Source organism: Corvus moneduloides, chromosome 10 (genome assembly GCF_009650955.1).
Source record: "Corvus moneduloides isolate bCorMon1 chromosome 10, bCorMon1.pri, whole genome shotgun sequence".
Classification (NCBI taxonomy): domain Eukaryota; kingdom Metazoa; phylum Chordata; class Aves; order Passeriformes; family Corvidae; genus Corvus; species Corvus moneduloides.
This window is the reverse complement of record NC_045485.1, coordinates 2,817,352-2,842,303: the sequence shown is the minus strand read 5'-3', so window position 1 is coordinate 2,842,303 and position 24,952 is coordinate 2,817,352. Positions and strand designations below refer to the sequence as shown.

General features: G+C 54.5%; 1 protein-coding gene across 2 annotated transcripts; it reads left to right on the top strand.

Annotated features, from left to right (window-relative positions):
• On the top strand, window positions 1–23,814 carry SLCO2A1 (solute carrier organic anion transporter family member 2A1). Of its 2 annotated transcripts, XM_032119007.1 has the most exons (14): window positions 4–238; window positions 11,113–11,250; window positions 13,094–13,256; window positions 15,241–15,456; window positions 16,521–16,619; window positions 18,209–18,336; window positions 19,352–19,433; window positions 20,299–20,463; window positions 20,756–20,945; window positions 21,982–22,141; window positions 22,475–22,638; window positions 22,772–22,836; window positions 22,944–23,064; window positions 23,170–23,814. In XM_032119007.1, exons 1-14 carry the CDS (start codon window positions 149–151, stop codon window positions 23,288–23,290), a joined length of 1,902 nt encoding a protein of 633 aa, XP_031974898.1. In that variant the 5' UTR covers window positions 4–148; the 3' UTR covers window positions 23,291–23,814. The 2 variants fall into 2 exon arrangements, with proteins under 2 accessions (XP_031974899.1, XP_031974898.1); XM_032119008.1 differs by lacking the exon at window positions 11,113–11,250 and having other exon boundaries at window positions 1–238.
• Window positions 23,815–24,952: the final 1,138 nt, after the last annotated feature.

Below are 24,952 nucleotides of genomic sequence, written 5' to 3'. Positions count from 1 at the left end.
ACTTGACGCTCCCGCTGCCTGGCTCACTCGCAGCCTTGGAGGGATTTCGGCACAGTCCGTGCGGGCTTGCGGGCGCCGGGACGGGCCGGAGAGCGGCGGGAGCCCAAGCGCAGCCCAGCAATTCCGGGCTCCCCGGGAAGCCCTCGCGATGGGAGTCCACCCTGAAGTCGGCAAATCCCCAGCTGACATCACCAAGAGCTCCAGCACCTGCTCCAGGAGTATCTTCTGCAACATCAAAGTAAGGATGGGAGCCGGGCAGGGATGCTCGCGGGGAGGGAGGGGGATTCCTGCCCGCAGAGGGACCCCAGCCCACCCCTCGCATCCCCACGTCCCTCGCACGCACCGCGGGTGGAACGAAGGGTGTTTGATGATGCAGAATTTGAACATCAGCTCCTGGGGCAGCCCTGGGTAATCCCGACTTGCTCGGTGCCCGGGCAGGGCCGGGGGGCTCTGTGGGTTCGCAGTGATGCCCTACACGGCACGTGGGGTTTTCACCCCATAGAGCAGCTCTCCGTGAGCTTCCCCACAGCGTCTGGTACACGGTGTGCTGCTGCTTGGGGAATGATTAACCACATCCTGGTGCGAAAAGAAAACACTGCCCTAGAATAACACGGGCTTGCTTTAAGAACTTGGGTGAGCAAGGTTTTTGAGTGACAGAAACAAAAGCTCGGTGGGTTGAAGTGGGTTTTCCGGTGCTGCCTGCCCAGTTCCTCACCTGCTGCCACCTGAGAGCCGGCCCCTGCCTGAGCTCCAGGCTCCTGAGCGCAGTGCCTGTGTGAGGACACGCCGCTCGCCGCGGCCGTGGGTCACGTTTCACGCCCTGCCAGCCACCTGCCTTTACACCGCCCCTCACCTGCCTTTTTTCCCCCCGCTCGTGGATGTGCACCGAGGCTGCTGCACGTGCTGGTTCCTGTCCCAGGGACATCCGCCTGGATGTCCCTGGAAGGGGGGGATTTCCATGCTTCACCTGGCAGCACCTCCACGCATCGGCACCCGGAGCAGCCAGGCGCAGTTTTTGGGAGGCTGCCGTGGGCAGAGCGGCTCCGGGGATGGGCGAGTGGCCACCGGCGGGCAGGACCCCCTCGTGCCGGTGCTGCCGGTGCTGGCCAGGCCGGGCTGATTCCCCACCGGTGTTCCTGGATCCGAGCGTGTGTGCTGTGCTTTGTCAGCGCTTCCCAGCCCGGGGTTTTCGGGATGTGTGGCCGTGGATGAGGTGTCGTGGTAGGGATGGGTTTGGGGTTTGTTTGCCGTCGAGCTTCTCTCACCCTGCATGAAGGACGGGGCTGCCCGCTCCTCCCCGGACGGTGCTGGGGTTCTGTGGGAATGCTGAGGGTACCATGGGGCTGTTCCCAAGCGGCTGCTCCTCCTGAGAGCTCTCAGGGCTGGAGGCATCATCCCAGATGATGTCTCCCAGTCCTATACCCCTGAAGGTCCCCACTGCCCAGGCTGGGCTATTCCAGCAGGTGACTTGATGGCACTTTTTGGGTGTGGGCTCCAAGAGAAAGACCTTGAGATTACCCTGGGTGATTTGGGGCTGCCTCTGGGCTGCACTGATGTTCCTCTGGAGGGGACTGCTGACCTGCCCCCTGCTCTGCTGGAGGTGCAAAATGTGTCCCCAGCCCCCTCCAGGCTGCTGCAGTAATGACCATGACTTGGGGTGAATAAAGTCACCCAAAATCAGAGCCCTCCTTGGAATTCATGCTCTTTCCTGAAACTGGCAGCACGGAAAAATAGCGTGGAGTGAAAAAAACATTGCCAAACCCTCTTGCAGGATGTCGAACTTTCGGATTAAGAAACAAAAGCCCCAACAAATAAATGCTACTCCATCTGTTCACCCCATAGGCAGCCACAGGGTGTGGGATGTGGGTGCCCCAGAGTCAGGCTGGGTGCTCAGCACCCCACACGCCCCAGGGCACTTGGATGGGACCTTTTAGGGGCATCTGGCCAAGGACAGATGACTCGGGGGTGTCACTTTGCTGGTGGCAGGAAAACCATGGCCTGAAGAAAAGCTTTAAAACTGCTTTTTAAACTTTTTCTTTTAAAACTTCTGGTTTGAAATTGTTTCTGATTTAAAAAGTCAACAGCCCGACAGCGGCACCGTGCAAGAGCGTGAAGGAGCAGTTCAAGCTCTGTCCAACGAGCTCCTTGGCATCAGAGGGATGGTGTGCTCCATCTGGGATGGTGGGCAGTCAGGACACCCATCCCTCCGAGACATATTCTTGCTTTTAAGAGCAAATGTATAAATTGACAGGTAACAAAACCCCCACCCTTTCCTGATCTGTTCGCTCTTCCTGTCCTGTGACATTCACATTAGAAATAGATATATTAGCAAAAGAAATGCCTCAGGGTCAGAAAGCATCAGCCTGTGTGCAGTGTCAGTCTCCTCAGCCCCCAAAAATGAGTAGGACGTCAAAGTGGCACAGTGCTATTTCCAGGTTTGGGGAGTTTTGGAGTGAATGGTCATCAGCAGGCATGGCGTGGTCAGCACCTGGGTTTGAAGGGGTTTCTAGCTCCTGTTTGTACAAGAAGCCACTGGTGCTGTGAATGATGGATTATAAAAAAGCCTCATCCAGACCCAAATTTTATGGGAAGCTGCAGGCATCACCCCCCCTTCACCCCCCACCCAGAGCCATCAGACACAACATCCTCGTACAGGCAATGGCAGTTTCTGCTGGGGACAGTATTTCCAACACAACAGAATTCCCTACTTTTAACAGGCTTGGAAGGACACGACTAAGACTTGGAAGCCTTAATCCAGAGAATCACAGCCTAAATGCATGGGATCACAGTCAAAATCCAGGGAATCACAGCCAGGGACACGGAGATGATCCCGGTCAGAGGCTGGGGGCACAGGGATGCCCAAAATCCAGGGAATCGCAGCCCAAAACCAGGGAATCACAGCAACCTAGTTATGCATGAAGAGAATGCAGCTATATTTTCAAAGATGTTCCAGGAACGTGCTGTCAATAAAGTTACAAAAAGCTTTTTAAGAATTCACACCTAAAATTCCCACATACCTCCTTGAAAAGGAGTCCTTTGAAGAACCCTCTTTGTTCTTAAGGGAGAAAGAAAAAGCCCGTTTTCCCCCCGAAGCTCGTTTAATACCCAAAGCCCACGTGCTGGGATCATGTTCAGGGTGTCTTTTGCTGGGTTGGGGGCAAAATAACAAATTCTTTTGCCGTGTAAACCATCTTGCCCCTCCAAGTTCCCTGTGACAGGGACCACCACACCCTGCACCAGACCCCATCCCTTTCAGGGCGTTTTCCAGACCTGGGCCCATCACCATTGACATCTGGAGGTGTGGGAGCACATTGATGCCAGGGATGGGCATCAGGGAGGGAAAAATCCTGCTGGAAAGGGGCAGTTTGAGGGATTCTATGGGGGCCTGAAGAGTGGGATGGAGATGGAGTCATGGGGACACCGCTCGGGCTGCAGGAGCCGTGCAGCTGCGCTTCAGGAAGCAATTCCCTGTGGAAGTGGCCGTGGGCTCGGATCCGTGTGGTTCCAGGTGCTCTGCTCTCCCTCTGGAGCCCGGCTGTGACAGGTCTGAGTGGTGCTGAGGGAGTCACTCCCGGTCACTCGTGGGTATTCACTGACGGTGGCCCAGCCGGGCCCCGCCTGGCCCAGCCGGAGCGTGAGGGCTGCCTGCCGTGCCTCACACCTGGAACCAGCCCAGCCACTGCTTCTGGTTTGAGTGCCAGCTGCTTCCACCCTGATCCCCCTGGAACAGGCAGAGCACAACACAAAAGACCTTCAGGTTCTGCAGCTGGGAGGTTTTGGGGCTGCTGAGCTCTGACCTGGGCCAGAAACGTGGAGCATCCCGGTAACCCCACAGCGTTGGTGGAGATGGGGAGACATTTAGATGGGATATTGGGGAGAAATTGTTCTCTGTGAGGGTGCTGAGGCCCTGGCACAGGGTGCCCAGAGAAGCTGGGGCTGCCCCTGGATCCCTGGCAGTGTCCAAGGCCAGGTTGGACGGGGCTTGGAGCAGCCTGGGCTAGTGGGAGGTGTCCCTGCCCATGGCAGGGGGTGGCACTGGATGGGCTTTAAGGTCCCTTCCCACCCAAACCATTCTGTGATTCTGTGGTTTCTGTGATGAGCAGGGACATCCCCCTGCTGGGATGTTCACCAGAGCTCCCAGGGCTGTGCTGACTGGCACTGGGATTTGGGGGACACAGCTGCGCTGCTCAGCAAATGCAGGATGAGCCCAACCCTCAGGTGGATGCCAGCACCTGGTGGCACTGGGACACCAAGCGCCTCACAGCCTAAATGGTTAAAACAGTTTTAAAAGGTGGAGGAGATGGTTGGGCCTTTGGATGTCCACACATGGCCAGGGACCCCATCAGTGTCCCCCAGTCCAGAGCCCCAGCCATGTGATTTAAGCTCATGTTGGGCTTGATGATCTTGGAGGTCTTTTCCAACCTTAATGGTGCCATGATCCTATGTCCGTTTTCTGCTCCCAGACAACCACTGGAAAAGGATTATTTCACAGGAATTCTCTGTTTACAGGGCCTCAGATATTTTGGCTTCTTCGCCTTTACTGTCTCATTCGTGGTTTTGAACTATTTTAATTGATTTTGGGATCCCCAGAAAGATGACAAGGAGGAGAGCTTTATAAATATCTTTTGATTTAGAGGAGCTGGACTGGTTTCAGCTGGAAGCTGGAGAGCACAGAGGAGCAGTGTGAAAGTGTTGCGAGTGCAGGCAGGGGGAGGCTTTTTTTCCATGCCTGCAGACCGCCTGGCATGGAAAAGGAAACAGGAGGACAACAGAGAATTATTCTCACTTATGTCAGCCGGAGGTGATCCAGGGAGAGGTTTAAAAGCCTTAGGAGAGGCTTAAACTGGGTGTTGTACAGGGGCAGGGACAGGGAGGGGATGGAAGAGGGTAGGAGAGGGGACAACAAGGTCAGGAGGAGACTGTGGGCTCTCAGAGGGTGATAAGGCTTGAAATCATCCCGGGGTGAAGGTGTTGGGAGCACGCAGGGAGGAGCAGTGGACAGGAGCAGGGAGCTCTCCCCTCTCTGGGGAGGCTGGATGTCTCCTGCAGAGGAAACAGGAGCCTGGCCTTGGGGTCTGAGGTCCCAACAGCAGCAGGGTAAGTTTTTTGTCCCTTCCTTCCAAGGGACTAAAGGAATTTGCTGAGGAGTGTATTCCAGAAGCCTGGAGATGTACCAGTTGTGCTCTCATATCCTGTTGGAAATGATTGTGAATTGCTTTGTTTAGCCAGAACAGGAGATTCATCAAGTCACAGATCTGGAGGCAGCGTGGCTGTAGGTTTGGAGAGGGAAATACTGAAAGGAGAAAGCCATGGCTGAACAGAGCCATTGATTCAAGCAAGAAAATCAAGGCAATATTCCACTCCTGGGCTCTGTGCAGGCGGGGCGGGCTGGATGAGAGTTTGTGGCAAAGACACAAGGAGGGTCCTTAGTGACATGAGGAGAAGGACCTGCAGTGACCAGGGCTGTCCAGCATTTGTGGTGATGGTGCTGGCACCAGAGAGCACAGGTTGGGTTTGGATGGTCCAGCACTGTGTTTACGTCTGCTTTTGGTGGGATCAGCCTCCAGAAGGGAAGAACCACCTGGTCTTCACCAGCAACACCAGCAGTGGGATAAGGAAAAAGATGGGTTGGAAAGTTTAGTGGGATCAAGGTCTAGGAGACCTGAGACAAGGTAATTTTATGAGGGGCGAGGTGGTTGGGTGCCCAAACACAAGCAAGGAGTGGTCAGTGTAGATAAGATTATTGGGAGCAGGACGGGACAGGAGTGACGCTGATAGGGAGCACGAGGCAGGGCGGGAGGAGTGTTTGCACACACTTCTGGGTCAGGCAAAACCCAGCCAGCCTGGACCTGCCCTCCAGGAAACCCTGATCGGATCCTGATGCCCCGGAACGAAAGGAGACCTTCGGGAAAGAATGAGGGAGTGAAGACCCAACCAACCCAACCTGCCCGAGGGAGGAAAGGCTGCTGGATGCCCGGCATCCTATTTTGCAGGCAGTATTTTCTTGGGGAGTGTCACACGCTGAGGGTCTGTCTCAGCAGATATTGTCTGTCTCAGCAATCCTCCACAGCCAAAATCCTCCCTTCTGGGCAAAGCTGGGCTCACATGGGCCTCGCAAAGTCACCGGGATACAGTGCCAGGAAATCCCGTGTCTGTGTTTGTTGCAAAAAGAGCAAATATTGCCTTTGCACGTGACAGTCGGGGGGTGTAAAACGTGACAGTAGGCAGCTGTCATTCCAGCATGCTTCAGGAAATCCCTGATCAGGTTAATTTTTATATTCTTTTATTATTTGCAATAGAAATCCCACTTAGGAGCCAACGTCTGCCATCGGACCAGGCTCAGAGGTTCCAAAGGAAGGGCTCTGTGCAGGGTATTTGGCTCCTTTCGTGGAAATGCTGTGCTTTTTTTCATCTTCCATGGTACTTTTTGATCCACAAATCCAGGCAGCTGCCCATAGGAAAGTGATGCCAAGGAGGGATGGATTTCCCCACACATCCCCACGCTTCCCATTTCTAGCTGATACATTCCTTTTGGCCTGAGTGACCTCAGCTGTCCTACTAGGGGAGGATCTCCCAGTGCAGTAAATGTTGATGATACACAAACTCTAAAATAAACACCTGTCTTCTCCCTAGCAAAATTTTGGGGATATTCTTAATAATTCCTACAGTTCCCCCCTCCCTTTCCTTTTCTTCTCTTGCAAACTCAGGAGATTAAAGTGAAGGGAGTCTCCAGAGGTGGGCGGGTTGGAGTCTCCTGCTTTGGGAGGAATGTTTCCTGATTTTGGGAGGAAAGTCTTCTGACTTTCCACTAAAGTCAAACAATTTTGCTTTGGACACAACTCCAATAGCACTCTGCGATAATGGAGCATCCTTACTCCTAGTCCTTTCCAAAGGTTTATTCCAGCCAGATTAATTTTGCTCTTGGCCATGTCCTACCTCGGTGTCTTCGGTCACCTGGGAGCACTTGGATAGGTTCTGTGAGGGTCTCCAGGTCTCCAGGCAGTCCTTGTGTCCATCTAATGAACAAAGCCCTGGCTCTTTCCATCCCCACTGCCGTGGGAAGGATGCTGGGCACAGAGATTAGCACAAGTGCCGTCAGCATTTCCACCCTCCTTATCTCCAACCAGGGCTGCCAAGGGGAAAACACTGAAAAATGAGGTGAGGGATGACTTTGGATATGAGCTGTGGAAACAGAGCCAGGAATTAACCCTTACCTCACTCCTCCAGGTGGAGCAATGGCCATGCCACATGCAGCAGGATCCTCCCAAACCCATGGTCCCTGCAGAGCAGAGTCTCCTGCCTGGAGGAGTCTTATCCTGACTCCTGGACATCCCTGGAGGCTCCATAGAGGTGGTTCACTCCTTTGAAATGAAACCTGAGTATTTGTTGGACACATCTCGGAGCTTTAGGCCGGGATTGACCGAATCCTTTCCAGCTCCCATTGTCCAGAGCATGGAAGGAAAGGTCCTCTCCCTTCCCTGCAGTGAGGTGGGTTTCTCTTCCTTTGGAAGAAGCACTGCCCGGGGAGCTGCTGGTCCCCACGAGCTGGGTGGGAGGAGCAGCCTGTCTCCCCCAGGAGTTTGCTTCCCTTCTAAACGCAGCTCCTTTTGGAAAGGAGTCGAGCGCCTTGTATAAACAGCCTGGAGTCAGGATTGCTCCGAAGGAAGCGTGGGGAGGATGACGAGAGGATTTTGGGGGGGTCCATGTGGGTGCACGCCGTTGGCCTTCCCGTGCTGCTCCCTGCCTGTCTGCAATTACTCCTTGCCTGCAGCTCCAAAAATACCCCAGGCTCCTGTGGGAGCCTCCGCTCCGGAGGGTCAGCACTTGGGAGTGCCCCCGGCTCCTCAACCTCCCACCGTGCCTTCGCCTTCGTGTCGGCTTTGTGTCAGTGAAACCTCCCTGCAAGTGACCTTGGCTCTCCCTTAAGAACCCCTTCTTGTCATCAGGGAAGATGGATTACGGCAGCTCCCTCCCCTCCCGGAGCTGCTCGGCGGGTGCACGGGGCAGCACAGCACATCTGGTGCAGCTGGAAGGGCCAGGCCAGGGCTGGTTTCCATGCACCAGCGGGCCGTGGGTGGTCGGCACGAACATGTGGGGATGGGAATGCGTGGGAAGAGGGATAGGGATGGGAGAGACCTGTGAGGGGACACAGGAGAGTGGTGCCCCTCATGTCTACCAGCCTCAGGGGGTACGTGGGCTTCTTTTGGAGCCAAGTAAGGCCTTCTCCCAGTTTTTTGCACTCAGAGCCTTCAAGGTTTGGGATGTCCTTATTTTAATGAAAACTGAGTCTGCTGAATGCAGGGGAAGTCTTGAATCCGGCCTCATCTCACCTCCAGACACTTGGAGTGCGTCTGGAAAAGCCATGCTCCAGCTGCAGAACTCCTGGAGCAAAGGTTGTTTTGCCTTTCTCTGCTTTGGGTGGCAGCTTCCTCCCAAGGAAAAAAAATCACCCCTGCCCTTCCCCTCCCATTCTCTGGGCTCTGCACATCTGAGGGCTGAGGCTGCTGTGTGGTCTCAGGGTGGGATCACATCCCTGGAGCATCCCTCTGGCTTTGCTGCCTTTCCGGTTAATCCTGCAGACGAGAGCTGGATTAGAAGGACCCATGGGCAGGGGGAAACAGTCACACACCAAGGTTTCCCCCTCCCTTCGCTGGTGCTCTCCAGCTGCATTTCTCCCACCTTGCCTTCCCTCCTGGCAGGCAGCCCCAGCATGGTCCCAGGCATCGCAGGATCCAGGGCTCTGTTTTGGCCATCCCAGGTTATCACCAAGGCACAAACACATCTCAGGCCATCTCCTGGTAGTTCTGCCTTTTCCTCCCTGCCCTCTCCATCCATGGCTTGTCCCTCTCCTCTCCTGCTGTGATTCCCATGCTCCTTCCATGCCTCCAGCCCATCCATCTCCTGCCAACCCCCCAGCATTCCGGGGAGCCAGGCTGCCTCTCGTCCTCATCTTCCCTCCGTGCCAGCATCGTTTCTGTCCCCGACACTCCGTCTCCCCATCTGCCCTGGGATCGGGCTGACATTTGCTGCGCTAAATTCGGCCTCAGTGATCCACCCTCTTCCCTCCCTGTTGGTAAACAGCTTTGCTTCTCCGGCTGACGCCTGGCTCCAGGAGAGCTCTGCTTCCAGCTGCTCTGCAGCTCGGGCGGTCCCGGACCGCTGCTGTTCAGCCGGCGCTTCCTTGCTCCAGTGGCTTCAGTAGAGTCTGGCCAGAGCCACAGGAACAAAAACTGATGTTCTCAGGGAACAAGATCCCCTCTCCAGTTCCCATCCTCACAGGAGTCACCTCTCTGCTCCAGATCAGCCCATGGTGATTCCAGGTCAGGGCTGGGGAAGGTGCTGGAAGTTTCCACCCACAGGATTTTGTGCTGGGATGAGATTTCGAGTGTGCGAGCTGATAGTGGGAGGCTGGAGAGGTCATTCTGCTTCATGAGTTTACTGGCAGATATTTCACTTCCACTTTGTCCCTGTCTGGGAGGATTTCCCACGTTACACCCCAAATTCCTGTCCTGCAACTTTTTGTCAGGGCAAAGTCCCAGCTTGGGACTTTGTCCTCTCCTGGTTATTGTGATGGCAATGCCAGCCTGATGCCAGCCTGCCTGCTCTCACCCCTCCGAGATGTGGCCGGGGATTCCGTGATGGCAGCTTGTGCCTTTGATTCTTCTTTTCTCATTTTTTGGGGTGTTTGCCTTTCTCCATCATTTTCCCTGTGGTCTCCATGTTTTTCCAAGCCTGTCCTCCCACTGCCAGGGCTCCACTTTCTCCTTCTCCTTCACCTCCATCCTCTTTTCTTCTGCTGTCTGTCAGCATCTCTCCCATCCCTTATGCTTTTAGATTCCCAGCAAGGTCTTCTGGCTGGATCTCTCCTCTCTTGCAGGGAAAGATTCCCGAGAAACCACTTTCTTGCCCATCTTCTACCCAAATTCTGCTACAATTGCCGGACCTGGCCCTGCATCATCCTCTGCTCCCAAAACACAACTCCACCCACTAATGGAATTTGCATCCTCCAAGATGGGTGGACAATTTTGGTCTTTTTGGATTTTTTTTTTATCCTTTAGTGGGTTAGGGCTACTGGGCGCTACTGCCCTTCCAAAGAAATACTCATAAGGACTATTGCTGCTCTCCTGGCCAAGAACATCAGGAATTTGTCAGCCCTGCAGTACCTTTGATCCCCCATCCATCATCCCGCACTTCCCGACGTTATCTTTGAGGGACAGTCTTCCGGTATTCAGCAAATATTTGATTTCCTGTGAATCTAAATAAAAAGACCTTTCCCCCCCCCCTCTTCTTTTTTTTTTTTTAAATTGATTTTAAAATACTTTTGGCACCGTGTGGATGCATTCCTTTCCAAGAAAAATAAAGGAAAACTGTTCTGACTAAATATAGATCAAAAGACACTTGTGAGCTGCCTCTTGCATCCCTGGCTGAGAGCGCTCTCCTCTCGCAGCCCACCCGGGCTCTTTCAACCAGATTTCTCCCTAAACTCTCTGTATTCCCTCCTCTGCCTCCACTCAGTTTGGCTCCTGGCTCAGCTCACTGCCTGGCTCAAGGGAAGATGCTGGGTTTGGAATATGACTTTGGAGCCTTCCAGTAGTGAGACCACGCTGTGCAGATTTCATCCTCTCCCTCTGGGGCTTTTAACGCCTTTTTTCGACTTTTTCTAGCAACACCCCTTGGAGCAGGTTCTGTTAATTGACTTTCCAGCTGAGTGAATCCCAGGCTGCTCCATATCAGAGGTGCAGCCGTTGGCTGAAGCCGGCTGGAACACGCTCCTGCAGGATGTGGTCACCAGCAGTTACGCAGCAGCAGGGCACTGTGGTCTCATACGGCCTCAAGGGGTGCGTGGAGAGGCTCACATTGGATATCAGGAAGAGTTCATCACTGAAAGAGTGCTTAATCGTTGGAACAGGCTGCCCAGGGAAGTGGTGGAGTCACCATCCCTGGGAGTGTTCAAACAGCGAGTAGATGTGGCACTTCTCGATACGGTTTGGTGCGCATGGTGGTACTTGGTCAAAGGTTGGACCTGATGACCTTGGAGGTCTTTTCCAACCTTAATGAGTCTGTGATTCCCACTGGGTCCTCACTGGGGGGGCACTCTTTGTTTGCCCACAGGTGTTTGTGCTGTGCCATGGGCTCCTCCAGCTCTCCCAGCTCCTCTACAGCGCTAATTTCAAGAGCAGCCTCACCACCATCGAGAAGCGCTTTGGGCTCTCCAGCCTCTCTTCAGGCTTCATCTCCAGCTTGCACGAGGTAACAGGGAGAGGAACAGCCAAGGGGTGGCCAGGATGTGGGGGGCACCTTCCCAAAACAGGGTCTCAGGGCTGTCCACACCTCAGCCTCTGTGTGCTGGGAGGAGCAGCTGTGCTGGGCTCTGGGACACTTCATCACCCCTCGTTCTGCTCTGCCACGTCCAGGGAGGTGAACGGATGGTCACGTGGTGGTGGCCCTTGGACAAGAGCTGACTTTCACTGGATGGAATCCCGGAATGGTTTGGGTTGGAAAGGACCTTAAAGCCCATCCCATCTCATTCTACAGCTGCCATGGGCAGGGACACCTTCCACTATCGGCTCCAAGCCCCAATGGCCAGCCTGGCCTTGGACACTTCCAGGGATCCAGGGGCAGCCCCAGCTTCTCTGGGCACCCTGTGCCAGGGCCTCACCACCCTCACGGGGAAGAATTCCTTCCCATCTAACCCTGCCCTCAAGCATATTTCCGAGCTGGCTGAGGATTTTCTCACAAACACTTTCTCATCAAGAAATCCCTTGGAATGAGTTTTCTTGTTCATATTTTCAGGAATTCTGTCCTTCCTAGCAGCTCCTCAAGGCCTGGCAAAGGCCAGGAAAGACCTGCTGGCAGAGACTTTTTGGCTGGCACCAAGTGGCAGCAGACTTGTTTGTGAGCTCCCTGGTGAGCACATGGGGTGCTCCATCAAGGAGCTGCACACTGGGAATCTTCCTGGATCCTTGGGGAAGTGGGTGTCCAAGTCTTACCTCAACCAGCATGAACGTTTGGGATTTAAAAGGTGTCTCAGGGCCCACTGAGACTTCCTGCTGTCTGTGACTGTGGGAGCTGCCCTGCCTGTCCAGGACAACAATCTTACTGGGTTGGTGCCTGCAGCAATTCCAAGAACAAAAACCACAAAGAGACAAACAAGGGAGCCCACACAAACATAAATACAAAGTTTTCTTAGCCATACATAGAATGGTTTGGGTTGGAAGGGACCTTTAAAGGCCATCTTTCCCAATGCCCTGCAATGAGCAGGGACAGCTTCAACATGCCAAAGTTAAAATGATGTTTAGCTTGTCCCGAGCTGTCAAAGCCCATGTAATGGAAATTTTGTGGTGTTCACCCACTCGCCTCAGTGAACTGAGTGATTTCATGGCTTTTAGATGGTGCTACCTGCAGTTGCAAATGTCCAGGGTCACAAATATTTGCAGTGAGCTGAACTTTGTAGCAGGGCTCATGTCTGCTTGAGTCACAGGAATGGAGGCACTATGTTTCATTCCTTGCTGGTTTTGGAGGAATTGTCAGTTTATGCCACACTGGTCAATCTCTTCTCCCAGGGAAAAAGGGACAGGACAAGAGGAAGTGGCCTCAAATTACCCTAGGGGAGGTTTAGTTTGTGTATGAGAGAAAATTTCTTCATTGAAAGGGTTGTCCAGCCCTGGTACAGCTGCCCAGGGCAGTGGTGGAGTCCCCATCCCTGGAGGGGTTTAACAGATGTGTGGATGTGGCACCTGGGGACATGGGTCAGTGGTGGCCTTGGCAACCTGGGGGAATGGTTGGACTTGATGGTCTTAGAGGGTTTTTCCAACCTAAATGGTTCTGTGATGCCTGTGGGGTGAAAAAAGCCCCAGCCACAGCTTCCCTGTGATGTCATTGTTGCCAACAAGGGACGCACAGAGGTGGCCGAGGCCAAGGAGTGACCCTCTGGCTGGAGATGAGAAGGGAGCACTGACGCACTGTGACCACGCAGGGTGAGGGGACACCTCCTGATGAGAGACCTGTCCACCCACCCCGACACAGCCATAGGGGCTGGATGTCATCCTTGACATCTTCTCACATTCCTCCCGCTTCTCTGTGCCATTTCCAGATCGGCAACGTGGTGCTCATCATATTCGTCAGCTACTTCGGCAGCCGAGTGCACCGCCCGCGGGTGATCGGCGTGGGGGGGCTGCTGCTGGCCCTGGGGGCCTTCCTGGTGACCCTGCCCCACTTCCTGTCAGGACCCTACAAGTACACCACGCTCAGCACCGGTGAGTGCCACCAGCTGTGCCCGCACAGACCCAGAGCCAGCTGCTCCAGGATGGGTTATGGGTGACTGCCCAAAAAAAGGGGGTGTTTCCAGGGCACACACCATTTAAAGAGTGCTTGGAGGCAGAGGCTTAAGGTGGGCAGATGCTGATGAAACCTCACGTCATTATAGCTTTGGAACCCCTTCTGGATGCAAAAATTACAGCTGGGATTTCTTCTGCCTCTCCTGCACGTGTCGTTCCAGCTGCTGTTAAAGAATCATGGAATGGTTTGAGTTTGAAGGGACCTTAAAGATCATTTCATTCCACCTCCTGCCACGGGCAGGGACACCTTCCAATAGACCAGATTGCTCCAAGTCTGTCCTTAAACACTTCCAGGGATGGGGCAGCCACAGCTTCTCTGAGAGAGAGTAGGTTTAGATTAGATCTTAGGAAGAAAATCTTCCCTGTGAGGGTGGTGAGGCCCTGGCACAGGTTGCCCAGAGAAGCTGGGGCTGCCCCTGGATCCCTGGCAGTGTCCAAGGCCAGACTGGACACTGGGGCTTGGAGCAACCTGGACTAGTGGAAGGTGTCCCTGCCCACGGCAGGTGTGGGATGGGATGGGCTTTAAGGTCCCTTCCAACCCAAACCATTCCGGGATTCTGTGATAAAGCAAAGCTCCCCTGTCCCCAGGGCCTGTCCTGCTCTAGCCAGGATCCTTAGGATCCACTCCAAGGAAGGCTGCTGCTTTAACTGAGAAGGCTTTGGGAACAAGCTCGTGCATATGATGACAGCTCTATTTCTCCATGCAGAATGGAATGAGCAGAAGAATCCGCAGCACTTGCCACAAGGCTGACTTTGGTCTTTCCAAAGTGGTTTGGTCGCTAAATCCTCAGAATGCTGATGAGCCTCAGGCTCCATGGGGATTGCCACCTCTGAAACCCAGCTCTCTGCTCATCCCCCTCCCATGATTTTTGAGTTTGGAGAGTAAATCAGGCATCAGATGCCAAGTTTTCCAGCAGCTTAAATTCATACATCAGGCTATGGACAGGTCAGGATTTGGGACAGGGCCTGCTCTTACTGCAAAGGAAATGAGGAAGGAGCAGGTATCACCCTGCTCCCTGCCCAGAGTCGGGCTCCCTGTGTGGGTGAATAGGTACAACAACAAGGATCTGGACAGGAATTATGCATTGGTCAAGTAATGCTAGTACCCCAACTGATCAGTGATAGGCTTGTGTACAACCATGGAAGTACAACCAGAAACCACCAAAAAGGCTGAAGGAAAGTACCAAGAACTGTGTTTGACCCAAAAGTTCTGTACAGAGCACAATTCTTGCACGACACCTTTGCTAAACTGAACAGGATTAGAGGATGGACTGCAAAATCAGACGGACAGGGCAAAGATATTGACATTATGAGGATTGCCTGATGATGGAAAAGAACAAATTCAGTCTGTGAACAGCCCCTGAAGATACTTCAGTCCTGGTTGGAGTTTCCATGGCAGTCTGGAGCAGGGTGAAGACCCCCTGTGTCTAGGCTGTATGGAGAAGCAAGGCCCATGTCTTGGAAGGAGCTGGGCTGCTCTTGAGCCATGGGGCAACAGAGATTCAGGGCAGGGTGTCCTGCTTAGGGCAGCCAGCTGACCCCAGAGGGCAGCACTCCCTGTTCCCTGTTCCCTGTCCGGGTACCACAAGGGAACAACGACCACAGACAGCAAAAACCAGCCATGAGTTAGGTCTGCCCTCATTAAACCCTCACTCCATGGCATGAACTCCTTAAAAGTTTGATTAAAATCACAGCCTGGTCATTTGCTACCCTGACCTCAGTGTAAAACTCCAAAGGAAGGGCAGGGTGATGAGAACTGCTGAATAAAAAGAGCAATCCATCCAAAATCCAGCAGTTTGTGCCTACTCAGTGAGTTTGGGAGATTCCTGCTCTTTGGGGATTTTGTATGGGAGGAAGCAGGGGATGTGCCCAGTGTTGTAAGGGTCATTTTTCTCCCTTCCAGGTAACAAAAGCCAGGGGCAGGTTGAGCTGTGCTATGCAGAGAGTAGATTTGTGTGCCCAAACACCACCCAGGACCCCCAGAAGGAGGCCAGCAGTGTGTGGGCCATGATGGTCATTGCCCAGCTGCTGGCTGGGATCGGGACCGTGCCCATCCAGCCCTTTGGGATATCCTACGTGGACGACTTTGCAGACGCCAACAATTCCCCACTGTATGTGGGTAAGTGGGACCGTTGCTGTGCATTGTGCTGTTTCATAGAATCCCAGGATGCTTTGTTGGGTTGGAAAGGACCTGAAAGCTCACCCAGTTCCACCCCCTGCCACCGACAAGGACACCTTCCATCAGTACCAGCTTGCTCCAAGCCCCAGCACCCTCGTCCTCCCTCTGCATGATCCCCTCTGATGGATCACCATTCCAAGGAATTGTCCCACTGATCCCTTAGAATTCCCAAATCTGCAAGGAAAATGAAGGAAGGAGGACTGAAGGAACCTGAAAGGTTCTGAAGAGGAGGGAAAGTGAGGCTGGTGTGTTTCTTATAGTCCCTTTAGGGCTGCGGGGATGTCTGTCAGGGTGAATGGCTCCGGGGGGTCTGAGTTGCCTCAACACAGCAAAACTTCCATCTCCCTAAGGCCTGTTTCATTCTGTGTCTGATGCAGCTCAAGCTCACCATCTCCTTTTAAACTTCTTGAGAAGGTTGTTCAAAGAGTTTCCTTCAAGGAGGGAACTTGGATCCTGTCATTGCAAACAAGTCAAAAGGAAACGTTCTGACCTTGTGGGTTATCTATTTCAGAGTGGGAGGGTTCAGCTGCACCCAGGGCGGTCTGGTGGCCTTTTTGCCCTCTGAATCTTTCACCTCTCCTGATGTTTGCAGCAACTGTTTTTCCTTGGATCTGAGGATTAGGATGGGTTTGTTTCCTTGGCATCCTTGAAGAAATGAAGGTCTCAATCACCTTCATTGGATGCTCCCTGGGGTTCATGAATATCATGAATATTCATGGTGTAGCTGACAACCTGTACCGGGTCAGCAAAGCCTTGATGGCAGCAGAGCAGAGGGACTGTTTCCACAGGCAGCTGCCTTCCCCCTCCTGTTCCTGTCACATAAACACCACCTTCAGCACAGGGGCAGCGGGGACCTTCTCACCACCTGCAGCCTGATGAAGGGTGGTTTCTCCCTTCTGTGTGTTGTGCCACCATTCCTGCCTCTCCTGGGAAGACAAAAGCCATACCTGCATGGCAACTGCCACTCCCTGCTCACAAGGGCTCTCTCTGCTCCCTTTTCCCAGCCATCCTCTTTGCCATCGCCGTGTTCGGCCCTGCCTTTGGATACCTGCTGGGGTCCGTGGTGCTGCGGCTCTTCGTGGATATCGGAAGGGTTGCCACTGGTGAGTATTGCTCAGGTAGCAGTGGTCCTGAAGACCCTCTGCGGGTCAGAAGGTCACTCTGAGATGGAAGGTGACAGAAGCCACCAGCCCTGTGACCCATAAAACCCACCGCCCCGGAAAGACCCGACCTGGAAAAGCACACCCAGCATACACCTCCACTCCATCACCCCATAAGGACAGATACAGGTGGTCCTGACACCACCACTGAAGCAGAGCCCTGGGGTAGGGACATTCCAACGCCCAGCTCATGGTGCTGCACTGGAGGTCACAGCTGGGGTCTGCCCACTGCCACCACACTGAGGAGGTATCCCACGACCCCAGCACGGTAGTGCAGAGGAGCAGGGAAATCTGAGGAATCCAGGGATGGAGAAGACAACCAGAGAGCAATCACTGCCCTATGGATACACAGAGACCTTGAGTCTACTCATGCTCCTCCCCAGCACCCTCCACCAGCACCTGCAGAGAGAGGGGCTGAGCTGACGCCACCGCAGGGATAATTTGCTTTCTCCACAGCGTGTGCTTCTTATCTCTGGTAACTTAATCACTAAAGAATTCTCCCCAGCTCCATCATTAACGTGGCTTTTCCTGTGTTTCCTTAGAGAGATCAGAGCCTGCCTGACATTTTTGTCCGGTGCCTGATAAGAATAATAAATGAACGTGAGCAGGAAACGCCAAAAAGCCTTGGCCCACTCCCCGCGGCGGCAGACGGATTTAGCAGCCTCTGCCTGGTCGCTCCATGATGATGTCCAAGCTCCAGAGTGGAGTGGTCCTGTTTGGGGAAGTGGGATGATTGTTCCAGTGAGGTGTGGGCTCCTCTCCTGTCACACCCTGGCACGGAGCTCCCGCCCGGAGCCAGCCGCTGGTTCCTTCCCAGCCACCACATCCCGGCCGTGGGCAGCCCCAAGCCAAGCCAAGCAATCTGTCAAACCTCCTGTGAGCATCACTTGGCCCAGCCAAAGGATGTGTGTGCTGGAGACAGAGAGGCTCTCACCTTCTCCTCCTTTTTCCGGAGAAGGCGCCCAGAGTTTGGTCCACTCGGAAACCAGGAGCTTCTGCCAGCACAGGGCCTTCCTCCGGTCCCTGCAAGCAAAGAGCGACCAAGCCTGGAACAATGGGAGAGCAACTTTTTCCAGGAGTGCCGTTTCCCAGTCCCTGTCTTGGCTCAGCATCCCTGACAGGCAGCATGGTCCCACCCACTGTGCTCTCCAGGCAGAGGATGGAGTCGGGCCCCCGTAATCGCTGCCTCACTGGCTGGCTTGGGGCGTAGAGTCAAACCTGTGCCATCACTGTGCTTCCATGCTGACCAAATCCATCCTGCAGTCCCCTGGGAGGCTCGGTGCAGTTGGGATGAGTGGTGTTGCAGGGTCCTGGCCAGGGGAAACACAGGTCAAACACAACCAAGGCCGGTCTTGCTGCCAGCACAGGTGGGAGCTCCCACCTCCATCCATTTGCTCTTACGTGCCAGTGGAGAGACCCTTGGGCTGTGCCCACAGGGACTCTTCATGCTCCACCAGTCCATGTTTTCATGGAGATTTGTCCCTTTCACTCCTGGAGCTCTCACAGCGTGTCCTTGTGCCTTGCAATGACAGTGGACCTGACGCCGAGTGACCAGCGGTGGATCGGAGCCTGGTGGCTGGGGCTGCTCATCTCCTCGGGCTGCTTGGTGCTCACCTCCATCCCTTACTTCTTCTTCCCTCGGTACATGCTGAAAGGAGAGGTGAGACCTCATCTCCAGAGGCTGGAACATCCTGGAGCCAGGGATGTGCTCAGGGAGGGAACACCTGTCCCCAGAGGAGAGGGGTGGGAGGGAGGGAAGGAGTCCAGCAACCCTTTCCCATTAAAACAAAATTTAAAAGATGGAAAAGAATTAGCATGTATCCTTTTGGTGTTTTCAAAGCCAAGCCCCACTGGTTTTGTTACAAAAAGACTTTAGTTCTGTTTTGAAATTGTTTACTCATCGATTCTTTAAAGGTAAAATCAAACCCAAAATATTTCACAGTTATGGCTAAAGGACTCCCCAGGCTGGAGCTGTGTCCAACTTTCATTTTCAGACTTTTTGCAGAGTTAAAAGGGAAGTCTTTTGTCAGGATTCAGGATAGGAAAGATTTCCAAGTTCTGAAAACCTCCCAACAACAAGCTGTTGTCTTGCTGCTCTGCTCAGGGGCTGCAGTAATATTTGAGATAATCCACCCCTTTAATCACAGAATCCCGGAATGGTTTGGGTTGGAAGCGCCTTAAAGCTCATCCTGTTCCACCCCTGCTGTGGGCAGGGACACCTTCCACTAGCCCAGGCTGCTCCAAGCCCCATCCAACCTGGCCTTGGACACTGCCAGGGATGGGGCAGCCCCAGCTGCTCTGGGCACCCTGTGCCAGGGCCTCAGCACCCCAAGAATTTCTCCCCAACATCCCATCTAACCCTAATGGCAGTGGGAAGCCATTCCCCCTTGTCCTGGCACTCCAGGCCCTTGTCCAAAGTCCCTCTCCAGCTCTCTTGGAGCTCCTTTAGGCCCTGGAAGGGGCTCTCCCCAGAGCCTTCTCTTCTCCAGGTGAGCACCCCTGGCTCTCCCAGCCCAGAGAAGTGCTCAGGGCACACGGGATGGGGCTTTGCTGTAATTGTCAGGCTTGGCTGCAGGTCAAAGGCCCCTGGGACAGACCCTGCCCCTCCTGAGCCCCCCTGTGCCAGGACAGTGCCAGCCCTTCTCACCACAGGCTGCTGCTCTCTCCCCTCCCAGGAGCGGAACACGGAGGCTGGGATGCTCAGGAAGATGGAGGCAGGGGCGGCTGAAGAGACCTCCCTGCTGGAGTTTATAAAAAGTAAAGTGCTGGTGGGTCCGGGCGAGGGTGGATGGGGATGCTGGGCCGTGCTGGGTGGGTGGGGACCACCATGCCAGCAGATTCACACCAAGTTTGGGAGTCCAGCACCGTGTGTGGACCAGCTCTGGCACCATGAGAGCCTAAGGACCACAGGAAGGTGGGCACGGCCTCCCTCTGGCTACAGACCTCTTGAGGCCTCTCTTCTGTGGGGCCTGAATTGTTTCCAAATTTTGCTTTGAGGACCTTAAAAGAAAAGGGTCGCTGGGAGGGTTAACCCCAGCTCCGGGAGCAGGCACGGGGCTGCCGGCGCCACCAGCTCCTCGACGAGGTCACCCCACTGCAGCTGACACTGTTTATGTGGAGCCGAGACAGGCTTGAGAGGGATGTCACTGCTCAGGGACCAGATTAATGACTCTTCTAGCTCCAGGAGGATTTCTTCCCAGATAAAGCCCCTCCCTCCTTGCCTCTTCCTCCACTGCAGTCATATCCTGGAGCTGTCAGTTCCCTCTTCTCCTCTCTTTGGGCTTTAATGGGTGCTGGCTCTCCAGCACTCTCTGCTAATTAGAAAACTCGTAAGAGACTAAATAAACAGAGCTGCTCCCAGGGTCCATCTGCCTCTGCTGACGGGGCCGGAGGACGCAATGTCCCACCAGGAAAACACATCCATGGTCCTGCCAGCTGCTGGGACACACTGGGGTGTCTCCCCTCCCGCTTTCCCATGCCCGCAGACATCTCCACTAGATGGTCATCATCCCACAGACATCCTTACCGGGAACAGGCTAAGGGTGGGGGTTTCTGCCCGGTACAAATCGCTGACGTGAGGATCACACAGCTGAAAGACATTTTTCCTGCTGTTTCCCTGTAGGATTCCCAAAGATCTTCCTCAGGCTGCTGCTGAACCCCCTCTTCATCCTCCTGGTGCTGGCTCAGTGCAGCTTCTCCTCCGTCATTGCGGGTCTGGCCACCTTCCTCAACAAATTCCTGGAGAAGCAGTACGGTGCCTCACCCTCCCACGCCAACTTCCTCATAGGTGAGCACGGATGGAGGCAAAAAATATCCATCAGCCCATATTCCCCAGGCTTTTTAAAACCTGGAGAGGAAGTCCCTGAAAGCTCATTTTTGGATGAGACCTGGGGTTCACCTTGGGATGGTCTGTGACTTTCCTGACCTGAGGTTCCCCATCTGCCTCTGGTTTGGGCTGTCTTGGACAACAGCTGGGTCTGTGGGTTCTCCCAACTCCTGTGAGTTCCAGAGAGCTGCCCCTTGCCCATGGAGGGGTTCTGGGCAGGCAGGACCTCCCTGATGGCTCAGTTTTCCTGCAGGAGCTGTGAACCTGCCGGCAGCAGCGCTCGGGATGCTCCTGGGAGGGATCATCATGAAGCGCTTCTGCTTCTCCCTGCGGGCCATCCCGCGCTTCGCCGTGGTGGTGCTCGTGTTCTCCATCCTCATCTGCCTGCCCCTTTTCTTCATGGGCTGCTCCACAGGGCACATCGAGGGCATCTACCACCCCAGGTAAGGCAGGTGCTGCTCCCAGCTCCTTGCTTCTCCAGCTCTTATCTGTGGGGAGGGATACATGCTGGTGGAGAGGCACAAGACATCACCATGCTGCTGCTCACTCCTTGATCCTGCTGCTTGGAGGAGATCCGGGTGCTTCACGGCCCAGAGAGCTCGGGAGGGCGTTTATCCATGATTTTCTGGGCCAAACAAGCAGGGTGTAATGTTTCACTCTGGATTTTTAGGGGAAAATTAGTAATACTGTGTCCACGTCACCTCACATGCTCCTGGCGTTCCAGCTGGACATCACCTTTCTCTTCACCTCAGTGGATATTTTTAGCTCTTTACCATGACTTCTTAAGATAAAAATGACATTTTGACATGACCAAGGCTTGATGTCGAGTGCATGGAGCTCGTTTCCCAGTGCACTGCCAGCAAGGAAGAGATTTCTGATGCCATCTCCCCACAGGAGGTGGAGCAGCCCCATCCCACGGTGCCCAAGGACAGCTCCACAGTGCCACGTTCCCGTGGGATTCAGGCTGTGTGACTCCAGCAGATGCACTCCTTGAGGGAGTGAGGGAAGACAGGGCAGATCACCGGGTTTGTGCTCTTCACTTCCACAGTCATCAGGCTTGTTTGGGAACATGCCTGCTTTCAGTTTGTGTCCGTGTGCTGTTTCCAGCTGTTCGCACATCTGTTTGTGCAGCTCTGGATGGAGCCCAAATCCATTTCTCCAGGCTTTTGGCTGATTAATTTTCAGCTGGGAAAAAAAAAAAAAAAAAGGAAAAAGAGAAAAGAAAAGAAGCGTGTGAGTACTTGTTTGTAGACATAACATAATTGCTGTGACATTCACTGCACACTTCCAGAGGTACCTGCAGGGATCAGGGGCTGGCAGAAGGCCAGGCTGCTGCTGGCAGTGTCCCAGCCCAAACAGGAACAGGAAAACTGCTCAACTAGTAAAAGGGAATTTTTCTTCTTTTTTTTTTTTTTTTTAATTCCTCCTGTCCTATTTCTTAATTTTTTTTCCCAATTTTTCCCCCCTCCTTTCTGGCAGTACACCCAATTCCCAGCAGCAGGTTAAGGCACGGGTTGGGTGCCAGTGCTCTAAGCAGATCTTCCACCCGGTGTGCCGGGAAAACACCACGGAATACATCTCACCCTGCTTCGCTGGCTGCACCAACAGCACCACGAACCCCTCCAACCCCAAACAACCGGTGAGTAAAGCAAGTGCTTAGCAAAGCAGCCTTGCTGGGCACAGTGCAGTGATGCTGCAGGGATCCAACAAATGCAGTAACGGGGTGCAACCTTTTCCACACGTGCTGAGCCCTGGGAAGGTGCCACGGAGAATTGCTGTAATGCCCTGGGAGTCTGCTTGGAGGAACAGAGATGGTGGCAAATCCCATTACAGGATGCCACAGCTGTGCCCTAAAACTGGAGCTGGTGCTCTTGTCGGCGTACTGCACAGGGATGTGGGACGATGCGTCACGAGAAACCTGCTCCTGGCACTGGGAGCCTGACGTCTGTTTTGTTCCAAACGTTTCCAACAGATCTACCACAGCTGTTCCCTGAAAGGGAATGAGTTCTTCTCCGCCTACACGGGCTCTTGTCCAGCCAGCTGCTCCCATATGCTCCTTCCTGCCATATTCCTCATCTCCTTCGCTGCCCTGGTCGCCTGCCTGTCCCACAACCCCCTGTACATGATGGTGTTACGGTGAGCAGGGTGTGAGCCGATGGGATGGTTCCCCACGTTGGGACCAACGGGATGCCGTAAACGTGCAACCAGCCCAAGTCCTGGCCAAATCTAGCACCAGCAGCTCTGACCTCCCGTGGCTTCTCCCCTGCAGGGTGGTGAATCAGGACGAGAAGTCGTTCGCCATCGGAGTGCAGTTCTTACTAATGCGGCTGCTGGGTGAGTGTTCATCTCTGAACGAGGCTGGGGGTTTGCTGGAGCCACTGCAGGAGGCACTGAACCTCCTCGGGAGCAGCACCTGACTCCATCCTCTCTCTCCCCGCCAGCCTGGCTGCCAGCTCCAGCCATGTTTGGGGCCCTCATCGACTCCTCCTGCATCTACTGGCAGCAGCAGTGCAGCCAGCGCCACTTCTGCGCCTACTACAACAACGACTTCCTCCGCAACAGGTACCCCGTGCCCCGGCCCCGAGCAGGGCAGGGCCCCAGCCCAGCCTGGGGCCGGCTGCAAGTGCCACCTCTGGATGTGGCATGTCCCTCCTCTTCTCCCGGTAGATACCTGGGGCTGCAGGTTGGCTACAAGGTGGTGGGCACCGTGCTGCTCGCCCTCATCAGCTGGAAGGTGAAGAGGAGCAAGGAGTACAACGTGCAGGAGAAGGCGGCGGGGCTGGTGTAGCCCCCGAGGACTGACTCGCACCCCCATCACCCACCGCCACCACCTTGTCTTGTCTGGGTTTGTTTTACCTCCCACGGGAGCGACTCCGCCTTCGCAGCTCCGAGCTCCTCTGCCGCAGCCCAGGTGCTCCCGGCGAGGGATGCTCCGGGCCGGCCCCATCCTGGGAATGGCTTCTCGCAGGGTCTCCAGCTGCGCTTTCCCATCACCCTGGGGAGCCCCGGGGCAGCTGGAGCAGGAGGCAGAGGGGGCTGGAACACACGGACCCGGACTAGTGCCTGCTGTGGGCGATGGTCCCGCTCCGGCGTGACATTCCCGGCCGGGAGGTGCCCTCACGGCTGGGACAGGAGCAGGGGAGGTGGCTGCCAGCCCGGAGGGGCTGCCTGGTGTCCCCCCACCCACAGCCCCCACAGAGGTCAGCAGGGACACCGCACACGTGTTGGGACAAGTCAGCACAAGGGGTTTATTGCAGAACATCTGGGGTTTGTTGCTCTTTTTATTTTTTAAATAAAGGTCACTTTTCCAACCGTGGTGCTTTTCTTGGTCTTCCCCCAGCCAGCAAGAAAAGGCCATGGGGAGGCTGCAGGTCACAGCCTGGCCCATGCTGAGCACATTCCAGCTGGGAAGGGGGAAGAGATGGTGGCAGAGGGAGGAGGACATTCTTCTGCAGCTCCAGCGGTGATGGGGGAGGGCTGGTAGGGGCTACACAGAGCTCAGGGCCCAGCAGAGGTGCCCTGTTTGCCGTGCCATGGAACCTGCCCGGCCCTGCCTGCATCTCCCTGGCACACAGGGTCTCTGGGCAGGGGGCTGCAGGCACAGCAGAAGGTTTTGACCTGAGGTCCTCACTGGTTTATTGGCACAGATCAGTTCTGGTATTTGGTTGCTTGAGCTGGTGCCTCAGAGGAGGGACCACGAACAAAGAAATGCCTGGCAATTAGAAAGTTTCATTCCCCCTCCCTCACAGTCCTGAGCAAGAGCCATAGCAGGGTCTGGGGTCCTTCTGACCCTTCACTGCTTTGCTGTTTTGGTTGTTTCACCCCCCTCAGGTGGGTTTTGGTGGGTTCTGTTGGTCCACATTATGATGGGGTTGTTACAGACCACAATCTGCTCCAGCATTTAAAAGTAATGTTTTAACTGCAGCTTTGCCTATTCTAACTATTATTAATGATCTTTACTATTATAATTGATCAGACTGTGAGCTCCAGATTTCCCTCTGATCCATCTCTGCCTGACACAGCACAGCCATAGGGTTCACATCAAGTTCAACCCAAGGCCTAACAATTCCAGCTACTTATGTCAAGCACTGAGTTACCTTAAAATCCTGTAATTTTTTCAATTACAGAGGGCTCTGGGCAGGGTACAGTGGGTTTGGGGCTCTTTTTCAGGGGTTTTTTGGGGTGAATGTATTCAGGCCCTGCTGTCCTTACCCCATGGCTTCTCCCTGTGCTCTTGGCCCTGCTGCATCCATGCTCACGGAGGGAGTCGAGGGAGAGGAAGGACAAGAGGGGACCTGCCCTGGATTTGCTCTGGATCAGCAAAGCCTTCACAAAAAACAGCTCTCTCCATGTTATCCCTATTCCTGTTCCCCCTCCACCTGGCAGATTTTCCCTGAACACCCACCTGACCTTCCCTAACTTCCTCCACTTCTTTCACACCATCCAGCAG